General features: G+C 40.9%; 1 protein-coding gene across 5 annotated transcripts in view; it reads left to right on the top strand.

Annotated features, from left to right (window-relative positions):
- Nucleotides 1-16,103, top strand: part of Dnah11 (dynein axonemal heavy chain 11) — a 290,461-nt gene that overhangs the window by 86,887 nt on the left and 187,471 nt on the right. For all 5 annotated transcript variants that reach the window (XM_076920922.1, XM_076920924.1, XM_076920923.1 and 2 more), the window contains exons 29-30: nucleotides 7,883-8,038; nucleotides 11,701-11,934. In XM_076920922.1, the coding sequence (XP_076777037.1) occupies nucleotides 7,883-8,038; nucleotides 11,701-11,934 (390 nt within the window). The remainder of the gene's footprint in view (nucleotides 1-7,882; nucleotides 8,039-11,700; nucleotides 11,935-16,103) is intronic.

Raw genomic sequence — 16,103 nt, forward strand, 5'->3', positions numbered from 1 at the left:
AGGAGTGGGAGGAAGAGAAGTAGATGGTGAGAGGGAGAGAGACTATGAAGAAAACTAAAGCAACAACAACTGTTCAGATTGTTTACAACCAAGAAGAAAACCCAAAACACCTAACTACAACCCACAAAGTCTCAGAACACACAAAAGAGCAAATGAATGGCTGACAGCTGACCTCACACTGGAGAGAAGGCAAGTGATCAGACAACAGAGCTGCCTTGGCTTCAATGTGCTGCAAGTCTGTCAAGCTGAAGTTCTCTACCAGAGAAAGGATGTTTTAAAAATGAAGGAAAAGTGAGGGTGTTTTCTTCAGATGCACAAAAGCTAGACAGCATCACACAGCAAAACAGTGTTACGAAACATGTTAGAGGAGCTGCTTTAAGCAAAAGGCAGATGATGCCAGATGGAATTATAAGGTCTGAAGACTGAAGTGCCAACTGCATGGAACCAGATAAGACGAGCATGTTAGCCATTCATCAGAAAGCAGGTGGTATAGAAAGAAGAGAAACTTGGAAACTGTATAGACCTGAGATTAGTTCATGGCTCTGTTGACTACTGTATCATTTCATTATACTTTAAATCCTTAGTTTCTTAGTATCAAGTAGGAAAGTGGTAGTGTATCTGTAGATTATTGAGTGATGAGTTAATTGTATAAAAATCAAGAAAAATTTAAACATGCTATGGTAAAAATGGCCACCAATTTGTCCCCTCCCCCACCTCATCTCTTCTTCAGTCAAGCTCCTTACTCCTTTTGCACTGCCCTGTGCTTGTTTAGTCGGTGAGTCATTGCAAAAGGGGCTTAGCCTGTTGCTGCTCTTTGAAACCTGTGGCAACCCTACACGATGAGTCAGCACTAATTTCCCGGCTAGTGAACACAGAACCAAGCCATCACCTGGACCACCATCACCATGTTAGAGAAGGTGTAGATACCAGCAGACCACAAGTCTTTGAGAACTGGGACTGGCTGAGCCAACCGAGGATTCCAACACAGTCACTGTAAGCCACAGAACTGCCATGATGCCAAACCACTAGATCTTGGGAGTAATTAATGATACTTTCAAAGCTCATTGATGTGTCATTGGTTCCATAGATAGCTATAAGCACACGTGTCCATCACAACCTTTATAAACTACTGCTTTGGAATGAGAGGTTGTATGTGAAATTAAAAATATGAAGTTCTAATTTATGAGGTTAGTCTGCCTTCCTCCTTCCTCCCTGCTCTCTTTTTCTGTCTTCTTTCTTTCCTGTCTTTTCTCCATTTTTTCCTTCATGACGATGCCTTGATGTCAGCTGCTATGTCATTGTTCTGACTTGTGAATATGGGATGGCTGAGGGAAACACCATCAACCCTCATGTTGGAGAGTAAGTATCCATTGCTCCTTTTAATTTACACAGGTATGCTCCCAATCTTTGACATGACTTGGGGTTCGCAAACTCACATCATGAGATACAAAGACCAAATGCACCAAGAGGCTAACATCGAAAAACTCACAATCTTAAGTAGTGTGGATATGGAGCATGCGATTGTTGATGTCCAGTCCATGTGATTATAACTGGAGCTACAGTGTAAACTGGAACACATACTCAGGGAAACTGTCCAACAGTTTCTCTTAAATAGGAATATGCCTCTTTATTATTATCTATGAGCTCATCTCCTTAGCATACTCACAAGAATGCACATGTACATGGGGCCAGAAAAAGGTACATACGAACCTTTCTACTCTACATCCCCAGGCTGGAAACAGTTTCAGCTCCAGCAATAAAATAGTAAGTGTCTCACCATATACTCACACACTGGAATGTCACACAGTGGAGAGCAAAGGCATTCTGTACTCTGTAACATGAATAACTTCCAGTAATATGACATGGAACAGCCATCAACCCTTATGTTGGAGAGTGAGTATCCATTGCTTCTTTTTAATTTGCATAGGTATTCCCTTAATCATTGACATGGTTTGGGGTTCACAAACTCGCATTATGAGATACAAAGACCAAATGCACCAAGAGGCTAACATTTAAAAACTCACAATTTTAAGTCACAGGAGTCCAGACATCATAGGAGAGGGTGAGGCACATTTGTGAGTTTGCTTTTATAGAGGTTTATTGTTGGTCATTTTGAAAATGTCCATTTTGAGAGGAAGAGAAACTCAGATGGGTCATGAGAAATGTTTGGGTCATGGTCTTCTATTTCTTTTCTTTTTAAAAATAATACTTTTCTTAATTTGTTGAGAATTTCATGCTGTCTACTTTGATCACCCCTCCCCTACTTCCTCCCAGTTTCCTAACCACCCTACTTCAATTCCTCCTCCTTCTCTCCCCCCCACCCCCCAACACTGAGTCCAGTTTGTATTGTTAAAACTACCCTTGGGTGTAAGGTCTACCCTGAAAGATGGTTGATATACAAGTTGTCGCATTGTTAAAGAAAACTGAGTCTTCCTTTCCCATCAGCAATCCAATGCTGATGGCTCCACTCATTGTCCATGCTGGGGGGTTGTCTGGCTTTAGCTGTGTAAGTCTTGTCTTAGCTGTTACAGTCCCCGTGAGTTCATATGTACATCTGGTCTGCTGTGTCTGTAAAACACTGTTTCCTTGAAGCCATCAAACATTTCTAGCTCCCTTCTGCATAGACCCCTGAGCCTTGAATGATGAGGTTATAAACACATATATAATATGTCTATATATTGTATATATATAACATATGCACATATATTGTATATATAATATATGTGTTTTGTATATGTATATTATGTATGTAAATATACACATAGTATATATTGCATTAGGACTAATCACTCACAAACCTCCTATTCTGTTCTTCTATTTGACAATAGTGTTGATAGCTGTAAGAATTGTGTCTTCTGTGTAAAAGTTCACCCATTTGAATATATGGCTTACCCCATTTTTCTCTATATGAGTTTCAGTTTTTGTAAATATATATATTAGATTACCTTATATAAAATTACACAATATATACATGGCCAAAAAAAAAATCCAGAAAACAGCTTAAGATGACCTATTCTTAGAATGTACTCCTGGGTGCTCTTTCTGGATGAATGTACTGCTTTATGTATCTGTCCTTTGTATTTAATAAAATGGTCATATTACTATGCAACATGGTATATGATGGCTATTTAAAGTTTTACTATGCGAATGTGCTATGACCAAATGCTCTAAAATAGATTTAGACTCCCAGTGATGTTGTATCACCACCAATAATCAATTCTATTCTAAAAGAAGATTAATTGTTGATGATTTTGACAGATTGGCTTAAAGATTTATGCATGTGACTCACATCCAAGTCTTATTCTAGAATTAGCTTTGATAGGTAGAACTGCCTGCATTTAAGTTCTTACATTTGGTGATTATGGTCCTTATAAACAGGTTAGTGAACATGCCGGTGGTCTCCTATGTGCTCACCAGGCCTGGTCTGCTGCAGCTCTGTGTGTTTTGTCTTAGCAAGGAGCAGTGTCCTCATGAACACTAAAGAAATGTAAAATTAGATGGCGGAAATAAAAACCAATGGTAAAGTTTGAGAAGGGAATTAGACATGACCAATCTCATCTTTCTCCCCTTCATTTTTCCAGGTGAACAGCAGATGGAAGCCATAGGCTATGTTATTAGTTTGCACTGTAAATTACAAAACAAATGTTAAGTCCTTATATTTTATAAAAGATTCTATCTGTGTATGGTTCCAACAGTACAGATTTCAGTTAAGAAGGACCAATAACATCATCCAGTTCCCTGACAACATGATTCATGTTTGAGATGCATTGCTGTACTGGTGGGGAACAGTGGAGTAAAGCCTTAACTGCTGGCTCGTTGGCCCACGGAAATCACAGATGTACAACATTGTTGGCAAGAGTTAGATCATATCTTTCAAATGCTGTCAGCAATAAGCCACTGTTTATCTGCTGCCGAGATATTGTTGTGTGACCTTAGTGTCCCTAGGATATTCCACGTGAAATGTACAACAATGAATGGTGGAGACGGGATTGATGGGAAGATGAACACACAGAGACTTGTGAAAAGTGTGCCATCTGGGGATAATGGTAGAAGTGGATGTCAAGGTCAAACACACTCAGAGTTAGGAAAGACGGGCAACCAGAGGATGGCACCTTACCCTTAGAGAGCCTGCACACACAGGCAGGCATGCAGCTTAGCAGCTTATAAAGAACACGCTTCCTGTTGTGAATGACAGCTATGGTTGGGACAAAAGGGATGATGTGGTCCAGAGTAAGTGATGCCACCAAGGCAATAAAACACAATTCCAAACAAAACAAAGGAAACCAAGAAACAACACGAAACAAGCCAGATGCCCTACCTAAGAAACATAAAAAGGCTCATACCACTGAGAGCTCCAAGAACATGTCAGTACTTGACCCAAACTCAAAAGGAGTTCTTTGCCAAGACACAGAGGAGCTGCTACTTCTACTGCACAAGCCAGAAGAGACTAGCACTGTTCACTGTCACCAAAGTCTTCCACAACCCACTTGCTTCAATATATTTACTATTTTGAATGACACTGTACCAAATAGCTTTGCTGCTTTCTCTAGATCCCTACGCATTAAAAACCCATGGTAAGAATGTAATGTTTTGCCATTTTTCTATTAAACAATTAATTGATCAATTAATTAACTTTACATCCCAACTTCACTTTCCCCTCCCTCTTCTCCTCCCAATCCTGCCCCCATCCCCCCAGTACCTCATTTACTTATCTATCCTTCTTTTCTCTTCAGATATCCCATGGATATCACCCAGTCCTAGCATATCAAGTTGCAGTAAAACTAGATGCATCATCTCCTATTGAGGTTAGGTGAGGCAGCCCAGTAGGAGGAAAAGGTCCCAAAGGCAGGCAACAGAGTCAGAGACAGCCCCTTCTCCTGCTGTTAGGAGTCTCACATGAAGACCAAGCTACACAGCTGTTAAATAGGTGCAGAAGGCCTAGGTCAGTCTCATGCATGCTCCCTGGTTGGTAGTTTAGCCTCTGTGAACTCCTATGGGCCCAGGTTAGTTGATTCTGTAGGTTTTCTTGTAGTCTCCTTGGCCCATCTTTACCAAAACTTCTTAAAGGTCTTTGTACTGTCAGAAGTTTCCCTGTTGCTTATTAAGATGGTTGATGTACTTTCAGGTCACATGACTATATTTTATGAACACACACTACTGGGCCAAGCTGGGATCATATGTATGCATTAGTCAGCCCAACACCTAAGTAACATGAGTGAACATTCTTCAGTTTTTACTGTTAATCTTTTAGAAACAAACCTAGAGCATAATGAAAATTTAGTTTCTTTAATAATAGTCTGAAAGTGTTACTTTGAGGTATGTTTTTAGTTGTAAAATAAAATCTTTTTCTCAATCAATTAACCAAAAAGAAGAAAAATCTAATTATTTAAAATACAAAGATACTTAATCAGAAAATGTTTGTTTTTTAAAATCCCTCTTAAAAATTTTCAATAAGAAAGAAACATCTGATTTCAACAACACCAGATCCAAGTCATGAGGTTTGGAAGTTAAGAGATTTACATTTTCTGGCAACTGCCAGGGCAGCAGTTATAAGGCCAGAAGTTGTTGTGAAATTATTTTCTGAGCAAAGCAATAATGTGTGAGGGTGCCCGATGGCTGAGGTCTCATTTATCCTGCAGATTTTCAATTGAGTATTATCTAGGCCCATTACCCGGTAGAAGCCGTTTGACATCTGTGCGCTTCCTGGCCACCTCAGTGGGGAGAGTGAATGGTTAGATTATTGCAGAGATGTTCTGTGTATAAATGCCCTTTGGGTAATGTGCAGAGACAGAGGTGGATATGATAGTCCAGGTAGTGATCCGCCTACCCCTCTCCCTATACCTAAAGTAAGGAAGACCCTCAGAAACCCATCTGTTTTAAACCTGAAGTTGTCCCAATGCTAAAACTGCGGATGCAGCAATGTGCAAAGACTGAAGACTTTAAAAGATTAAGTTGCTCCAAAGGAAACTTACTGATACTGCTGGGCTTGTCATGCAGATAGCTCAGGCAGCTGCTGTTACATACTAAGTCCAGTTAGCGTGTAGGCTGAGGAGCACCCGTGACAGAGGCGAGACCTGTGAGCTGGGAAACACTGCCCAGCTTCAGAACATATTCTGCCTTTGTTTTCTGCTGAGGAAAACTTTATAGCACAGAAAATTAGCTGTCTTAAAATGCACGGTTTAGTGTTATTTGCACATTTCTAGTGTTGTACAGCCTTTCTTTTGTTTCCAAGATATTCCCAATATACTTCTGTATCTATTACATTGCACGCCTATGTCTCTCCCCCGAGCACCACTAGGAACCACTGGTCTGCTGTCAGTATCTGTGGATTTGCACATTCTTGGTATTTTGTGCAGATACTTATGTAGTTGGTGGGATTGGTTGACTGGCTGCTATTAGCATTGAACTCAGTGTTCTTAAGGTTCGTTCATATTGTCTTCCCCCCTCCCCCACAGAGTTAGATATTGAATCCAGGACCTTGTGTGTACTAGACAAGTGTTCTACCACTGACCTACATCCTATGGTTGTTCTGAAACAAGGTCTCACTAGATATTCCAGGCTGCACTGGAACTCAGTCTTTCAGCATCCACTTCCTCAGTTCTAGGACGAGAGTATGTGTCAACATACAGTCTTTGCTATCATACATACACACACACTTCATACTTTCACATGACTGAACAGTATAGCACAGTATGTACCTTGCACAATTTGCTTATCCATCTATTTGAGTGTCTGTTTCTACTTTGGGGATACTGTGAACCATGGAGGGAGAGCTGTCTGTTCAAGTGGCTGTTTGCAGGGTCTATCAGTGGTTTCTTGACAGTTCTGTTTAATTTGCTGAGGAACCATGAAACTCCCTTCAACTCAATGATACAACAAATCAGAGGAGTGTGGGTTCCTACCATTGGTGGTTCCTCTGGGCCCATCTCTGGCCATGACACAGTCTTCTCCAAAAGAGATGTGTGTTTTGGCTGATGTCTGGGTGTAAGTCCACCTACTAAAAAGCTGCCTTCCTCTTTAATTCTCCAGGGCAATGTTAGGCATTGTTCCTAGGTAGGGGCCTGCCATGACTTTTATTAGAAGGGTCAGTGGAAGGAGGGTACAGATAGTTGAGGGCTTGTGTTTGAAGGCCTGTTAAATATTTTTCTTCAGACTGACCTCTTCAGGTGAGAGGTCTGTTGGTATTTATCTTTCATTTTAACCTCAATTTGTCAAAGTTCAATAAGATGCATCATGTTCAATGTATCCGTTTCCTCTGGAGAATTCAGGCTGTGAGAGGCTAGAACATGGATTGTGGTCTTTATTAGCGAGTCCTCGACCCGTGAATCCAAAGTCTTTCATCCATTCAGTCTCAGCAACGTTGACTTGGAAAACTTACCTAATAAATCAAAATAGGGAAACAACATTCAGCCTCTTCATGTACCAAGAATGCGTGAGACTCAAAGTGTCCCACTGAATAAATGGCATTAGGAGACCCCAAACCATAAGATTCTCTTGAATTTGTATGTTTATTTTAGATATTTTACCAGTGTTCTTGTACTTTAGACCAAAAATATAAATCTGAATTTTAGAAGTTTGACCACAGAAGTTCTACTAAAATGGATGTTCCCAACTGTGATGTATCAAGACAGGTCAGTAACTCACTCACCAGGCACAGTGAGCACTCACTCACCAGGCTATGTATCATGGTGGGATCAGAAGCCTGGCCTCCTCTCCATCAGGTTTATTTCAGGTACTTATATTTTATTGATATGACTTTGATTTTGAGACAATCCTGGAAATTTATGAATAAAGGTTAGTAACTTCATATGGCTTTGTTTCTCAATTACGAGGGGTTTTGTACAGTAAGAAAAACTCAGCTTTTCTAACTTTCTGGTCTTAGGTAACACGCCACCTTGTCAAACTCTTTGACAGCATCTCGGATCTGCAGTTTGAAGATAACCCGGAAGTGTCTTTGTCCACACACAAAGCAGTTGGAATGTTCAGCAAAGAAAAGGAGTATGTCCCGTTCCAGGCTGGGTGTGAATGCGTAGGCCATGTAAGATTTGATTTTGGTGTTTTCTATGCACAGGGGGTACCTTTAGGGCAATTCCCCAAGGGTTGACTCGGACTAGCAAGATGGTTTAGTTCGTGTTTAAAACCAGGCTCTAGTTGGTTCTATGCTGGAGATAGCGGCTTGCCATCTCCAGTATGCCAAGGAGAATGTGCCCAGTTTTTTCTCATTTAGCTTTAGCATCTAGCAGGGGTCAGTGATATTTGGAGTTCAGCTAGACAGAAGAGATTGGCACTGCGTGACTGAGTAGAACTTGGGATTATAAGCACACGCAGCCCAGAAAGTGGCTTTACCCATCCCTCAGAAGCTGCGGAGAAGGAAGAAGGCTTGTGGTTGGACATTCTGGTGTGGATGCTGTGAACGGCTTCTTGTGTTAGTAAGGTTTACCAAGGTGATGTCACATAACCCAACTACTGTGCAGTTAACTCAGCATATTCTATACTCTAATGGACAAATACCTAAAAAATATTATTACCAGTTACCCACAAGGAAGAGTCGTTTGCTGTCTGACAGCTTAAAGCACGGTACAGTAAGTTAGAAGTTGTCTTAGTTAAGGCTTCTGTTACTGTGATTAAGATCATAACCAAAAGCAACTTGGGGAGGAAATGGATTATTTCATCTTACAACTCTCAGGTCACACTCCAGCACTGAGGAAGTCAGGTAAGGAGCCTGGAGGCAGAAACTGAAGCAGAAACCATGGAGGAACAAGGCATACTAGCTTTCTCCTAATGGCTTGCTCACAATACTTTTGTACCCAACTCAGGACCCCTTGCCCAGGATTGGTACCAACCACAATGAACTGGGCCTTTACAAGTCAATAATTAATAAAGAAAATGCCCCACATACATACCCACAGGCCAATCTGCTGAGAGAATTTTCTAAATTGAGATTCTTTTTTCTTAAATGTCAATCCTGTATAAAGTTGATAAAAGCTAACCAGGTAGGACATGAACTCTTTCTGATGAAGCATGGGTAGCTTGGTCTAATTCACAGAGTAACCTTGGGAGTGGTCTCTATGAGAGACCCTCTCAGGCCTGGACGATGGCTTTCTTGAAGTGTTCTTTGCAGAAGTGCCATTGCTTACCAGGGTTCTCTTTACTCCTCTTTGTTACTTTTTAATATTGTACCAGAAAATGCTGCCAAATGAAAGGGAGGCAGATGGTAGGATACTGTGATTAAAAAATATTTTTGATCTCTTGGGCTTTTTAGGATATTATTATAGTGATTAGAACAAGTCACCATAAACTATCTTGACAAAAGTATGTTGCTGTCTGCTGCCTCCCGGCAGACTGTTCATCAACTGGCATGGTGCCCAGAGGGGATCGTCCGATTGATGGATGTGCTTGTCACTTGCGGGAACTCTTGATATTGGAAGATTTCCTAGGGTTCTCACTTATTCTATATAAGCAGCGGATGCTGGAAACTTCTGGGCATAGATAGCATTCATCCTCTGATTACCCTTGTTTTATATATTTAAAAAAATGGGTTTTTTGCTTTGTATTTTTATGCTTTCTCCACACTTTCATGATTTTTTTTTCTTCCAAATTTCGTCTGTTTAAACTTACTTATTCATTTATCAGATTGGGCTTTTAGGGGTCAGAAACAAAGAAGCCATGGCCCTTGTCTCATCAAAGAGATGGTCATACACACACACACACACACACACACACATATATGTATGAGTATATGTATATGTACATAAATATACATATACACATACACACATATATGTATATATATGCATGTACATACACATATGTATATGTACACACATACACATACATGTACACATATATATGATTAGTACTAACCAGATGTGGGTTTTTTTTTTTTTTTTTTTTTTTTTTGGTTTTTCGAGACAGGGTTTCTCTGTGTAGCCCTGGCTGTCCTGGAACTCACTCTGTAGACCAGGCTGGCCTCAAACTCAGAAATCCGCCTGCCTCTGCTTCCCAAGTGCTGGGATTAAAGGCGTGCGCCACCACCATCCGGCTCAGATGTGGTTATTTTTATTTTTGTTGGACAGAATGTCAAGAGGTTTCAAAAGGGTAGTACCTGGCCAACAGTCAGAACTCAGTTATGAAATCATATGAAGTTGATGTTGTGGGTATAATCATCTGAACATGATGGACTGATATGTTGGGTTCCCTGTAGTCTTCCCTAATGGAGCTCCTCAGGACAGACAGATATTCTGAGGACATACATCCCAGAGTTCAAAGAGATGCTCAAACAATGACTGGCCTGTGAGGGTGCTTGCTGCCTGACTCTGACTCTGCACTTCATTTTGAAGGCAGAAATACTGGACCCCATTGGTTAGGGGACAATAGGACCATGAACTTGTTCATGTAAATAAGGCCCAGCTTTAAGCAAGGGAAACCCCTTATAGTAGGCTGCAGACTATGGCCAGGGCAATGTTCCCTTTTCTCCTCAAGAAGAAGGTGTTCAGCTTATTTGTGTGCCATTTCTTTACAGTTCGCAAAAAGGTTACAATGTTGCTTCCCATTCCCAAAAAGGTTAGAATGTTGCTGCTGTCCTCTGGGAGCTAGGGAAAGAAATCAGTTTGGGCATCTTAATCATCTACGGCCCTTGGAATCTATTCATTACAGCCATTTTACTGCTAGGCTCTATTCTACATGAACAGTCTATATAGCCTTGTAGTTATGTGCCTGACTAGAAACAGACACGTGGATCTAACAAAGCACATCTGAGCAACATGGAAAACTGGCTAGAATCTATTTATGGGAACAAAATGAGCTGGCAGTGGAGTTTTTAAAAAAGATTAATTTTTAGCAGTCAGTAGTTGTCCTATCTCTTAAACGACCATGCTGTCTAATTTCTGACAAGTGTGAAGATTGGAACCAGTAGGAACATAATTAAGATATTTACTGAAAACACTTTGGCTTAAGACTAAGTACTGGGAAGATTTTTAGAGGGGAACTTTCAAGAGAATAAAACATTTTTCGTAAGACACAATTCTTAAAATTGTGATCCTGAGGCTTTAGGCCCCAACTCTTGTCCTAACAGAAGGCTGTGGTCTGACTTGTCAAACACTCAGTACAAAGGTTCTTGTCTAGAACACCCCCCTCTTTTTTTTTTAAAGATACAAGTGTTTATTTTGGCTCAGAGTCCAAGGGTGAAGTGCATCATGGTAAGGGAGTCCTGAGCTTGACTGAGCCGGTCACTTTGCATTCACAGTCAGGACGCAGAGAATGATGCTGGTGTTCAGTTTGCTTTCTCCTTTCTGTACTGCTCAGGACCCAAGCCTAGGGGATGGTGTTGCCCACTTTAAAAAAAAAAGACCTAATTGTTTTATTTTATGTGTATGGGCATTTTTTATTGGATATTTTATTTATATTTCAGATGTTATCCCCTTTCCCCATCCCCCCCTACCCAGGAACCCCCTATCCCATCCCCCCTCTTTCTGCTTCTATGAGGATATCCCCTATTTAGGAAATCTGACACCCACATAAAGGTTGAGAAATTAGCTGTAATTTGGGGAGGAGAAAGGCTTGAGTAGAGAGAAGCCTCATCAGTTATTAGTTGAGTAGTCTACTCTGGTGCCATTGCGTGGGCTTCAAGCTAGATGGAGCATGGAACGACTCTTCTGCGTTTAGCCTGAGCCCTCCCTCACGGTTCTATTTTCTTCCAAGGTGGAAAGCTGGCTTCTGCAACTCGAACAGACCATGAAGGACACAGTGCGCCTGGCAATCACAGAAGCCATCACAGCCTATGAGGAGAAACCTAGAGAGCTGTGGATCTTTGATTTCCCGGCTCAGGTGGCTCTAACTGGCTCACAAATATGGTGGACCACAGATGTAGGAATCGCCTTCAGTCGGCTAGAGGAGGGATATGAGACAGCCCTAAAGGATTTCCACAAGAAACAGGTATTTTTAGATTTGGTAGTTAAAGGGGATTGAACAGGAAGCTTCATTTACTTTTCATTTTCCATTAGCTTTTAGAGAAAAATGGATGCTTGGTTTCCTAATCTGAGGAAGATGGGAGGTTGTTTTCAATTTAGTAGACTTAAAGTTAAACGATGCAGATTAAAGACATTGCCAATGTCTTCCTGGGTACTGGTCGATCTGTTGATGTCTATGCTTTGATTGCATCTGTGACATAAGGACATTTAAAAACATTAAAATAATATTCTCTCAACTTCCAGATACTGTAGGTTGGTGCTGGAGTTGCCGTCGTACTGCACATCTCTGATTTTGCACTTGATTCCCCTCCTTCCTACTTGCCATTTTCTCATTCTCTGAATATTTATTTCTTAAAATAGTAAATGGTGTTCTGTGGATATGTACTCATATCAGCTTTACCATTTTTAACTTGACGGCTTAATTATTCACTTATTGTTGAAGAGGAGACATGTAGGAAGAGAAGTAAAGAAGACTCACTTTCTCATAGAAACCATCGATAGCATTTGGCACGTAGCAATCCAAAGGTTTCCTTCTGTCTGCTAGCTGTCTGTCTTTCTGTATGAATGTGCATGTATGTGAAACAGATATTTGTAGCTATTCACTTGCAATCCCATTACCTACATTGGTAGGTACACATATCACTGTCCATATATTTTATAAGTAGCTTTGGCCAAACTTACTTTCTCTCCTACCTCCTTTGAGTTTATCGTGATTATCATCTTACTGTCATCCCAAATACTCCGATTTCTGTTTTTAAAAATGTACCTGTTTTGAATGATAAGAATTCATATACTTATGCTTGACTGCTTGTTCGGTACACGTGTACATGGGTAGAATGGCCAAATCAAGCCATCTGACATGACAACTACTTTCTGTGGTTAGAACAGAAATCTGTCTAAATAGTTTTTGAATGCGTACTGTGGTGTGTGATAGGCTCTTGACTGCTTCTTTTACTGGAAGCTGGCCATTCCTTGACTAGCGTCTCCCTGTTTCTCCTTGCTTCTCATAGCTGCTACTTTACATACCAGTTCTATTTTTTTTAAAAAATATTCCACACTTAAATAAGATGATGATGTAAGATGTGCCTAGTTTGTTCCACTTAACAAAACATCTCCAGATTCGTCACTGCTGTTTCAAATGGCAGAATTTACTCCAGCACTCCAGTATACACATCATCATTTCTTTATTTATTCACTCACTGATGGACAAGTAAATTATGGCATGTCTTAGTTGTTATGGTAACACTTCAGTGAACACGGGAGTGCAGATGTTTCTTTAGACCCACAGACTTCAGTCTTTTGTATACATAGACAGAGGTGGGATTGCTGGAACATATGGGAGCTCCATCTCCAAAGAACTTACTAGCTTTTATAATCGCTGTCCTAACTTATGTTACCACCAAGGATATCCAGGAATTCCCTTTCAGTTCTTCACTATTCTTATTATTCACTATTAGTTGTTTATTTCCACTATTTATATTTGTTTCCCCTAAAATTCTCTCATGTATGTACTCTCATGTTTGTGTATGCAAGTACATGTGTGTGTGTATTCATATGTGCATAGAGGCCAGAGATAAACCTCAGGCGTCCGTTCTCAGGCACCTTATACCTGGTGTAATGTTGTCATTTGGTTTGTCTTGAAGACAGTGTCTCTTGCCAACATGCAGCTCACAATTCTACAGCACTGGCTGACCAATGAGCTGCAGGGTTTTACCTGTCTCTCCCTCCTACATGCTGAGATTACAAGCATGTGCCATGGGCCACAGGCCTTGCTGTCTCGTGTGAACTCTGAGGGGCAGCAAGCACTTGACCATCTGAGCTATCAATCCCTGAAACAGTTCTTTAAAATGGCTTTTACACTGTCCAGCCTTGTGATTTTCAGGCTCTTCTATCATGTCTTATTTCAGAGATACTTAATAGATTTACTTAGATCATTGCCAGCCAAAGCCACTGAGCCACTGTGCTGCTGGTTGTTCATAAGGTTTTTCTTTTCAAGTTGCTGTCTGGGCTTGTTTTGTCTGCAGCATCTCTCTACTCTGAGATGGGCAAATACTGCATATTTGTGTCTGTGTCTATGTGTGTGAGTGTTTCTCTGTCTCTGTCTATCTGTCTCTCTCTCTCTCTCTCTCTCTCTCTCTCTCTCTCTCTCTCTCTCTCTCTCTGTGTGTGTGTGTGTGTGTGTGTGTGTGTGTGTGACTAGCCTTGTATATTTATGCTGTACATATTTTTCTTTGCTTCTTCAGGATAAATTTGCAGAAGTAAATGTTTAGGTCAAATCACCTGGAAGGCAGTACAAACCTACCCCTCCATGCAGATGCCAAGAAGTGTCTTCTTCCTCCCCTCAGTAAGGTTCACTGTTTCAAAAGATTACTGTAGCATTATTCAGCCAGCTAATATAATTAGTTTTCTTTTTCTCTTAACATTATTGTAAAGGTTTCTATTTTTTAAGACTTATTGCATATATGGATACACAGATCTTTACAAGCTATATATGAGACATATGAGGAATATACACATATCCATATGAGACTTGTTGCACATACATATATACTTATCTACATGAGGTATATATGATAAAAACAGAGAGAGTGGGTTATGAAGATTTAAAAGCTTCTGTTATTTGTGTGTGTGTGTGTGTGTGTGTGTGTGTGTGTGTGTGTGAGAGAGAGAGAGAGAGAGAGAGAGAGAGAGAGAGAGAGAGAGAGAGAGAGAGAGAGAGAATATATACCTGTAAAGCTCAGAGGACAATTTGGGGGAGTTGGTTCTTTCCTTTCACCATGTTGGGACAGGACCTCTCTTGATTTTCCTGCACTTCGTATTACAGACCAGTTCTGGTATGCAGGCCTCTGGGAAAGTCTCCTGTCTCTATTTCCCATCTCACCATAGAAATGCTGGGTCACAGATTCGAACCACTGCATGTAGCTTTTCTTCTTTTATGCGAGTTCCGAGGATTGTCAGATTTGTGATGCGTTCACTTTACCACAGGAACCACTTCACCAGCTTGGGATAAAAGCGTTTATGAAATCCTTCAGCATCGCTGGAGTGTTTGACAAACTAGTCACATGGATGCCTTCAATAATGTTCAGTTCCACAGCTGGTACTAATAAGTATCGGAGAAGCTAATGCTTGCACGCTGCTAATGCTGTGGTTAGGGTCATGAGAAGTCTATGCGTCTCTGCTAAAGTCCATTTGGTGATCTTTTAAAAAGTGGGTGTAACCAAGACTGCAGAGAGGGCTCATTCAGTGGGGAAGAATGCTGCTGTACAAGCACCAGGGCCCGAAGTCAACACATAGAAACTGAGCATGATCACACCTGCCTCAAAACCACAGTATTGTAGGGCAGAGACAAGAGGGGCACTGGGCCTCACTGGCTGCCAGCCTAGCTTCAAGTTCAGTGAGAGACCCTGTTTCAAGGGAGTAAGGAGGAGAATATAGAGCAGGATATTTGATGTCTTCCCCTGCTGTCTATGTGTGTATACTTGGCACACACATACACAGCACATACTGCATGCTTCTCACACACACACTGTGGATGTAACTGCCTGCTGCGGTTAATTTTTAATTAGAGTTACTCTTATAATAATGGGAGAAGCTTTTTAAAATGAACTTCAGAACTTTAAAAGCGCTTAGTTTTAAAACTGGAGATCAGAGTCACATTAATAGATGACCTGCCTACAAACCATTTTTCTTGTTTCTGCTTGTAAAACCAGTAAGATATAAATGCAGATAATTGTTTCAAATTCTGATTCTTTCCCGGAGACATATTGTCTTTGGGTTTTATTGATGGCAAGAGACACAACTGTACTGGCTTACAGTCTCAGAGGTTTAGTTCACAATTTCAGTTTAGTCTGTTGTCACTGTGGGAAGCATGGCAACATGCAGGCAGGCTTGGTGCTGGAGGAGCTGAGAGTTCTACATCTTGATGCTAAGGGCACCAGGAGGGGTGTCTCTTCTACACTGGGTGGAACTCGAGCGAGCCCACCCCCATAGTGACACACTTCATCTAACAAAGCCACATCTACTCCAACAAGGCCACACCTCCTAATAGTGCCACTCCCCATGGGCCAAGCTTTCAAACACGTGAGTCTATGGAGGCCTAACCTATTCAAATCATAACACCTATCATTATTGCAT

The sequence above is a fragment of the Arvicanthis niloticus genome, chromosome 23 (assembly GCF_011762505.2).
Source record: "Arvicanthis niloticus isolate mArvNil1 chromosome 23, mArvNil1.pat.X, whole genome shotgun sequence".
NCBI classification, from domain to species: Eukaryota; Metazoa; Chordata; class Mammalia; order Rodentia; family Muridae; genus Arvicanthis; species Arvicanthis niloticus.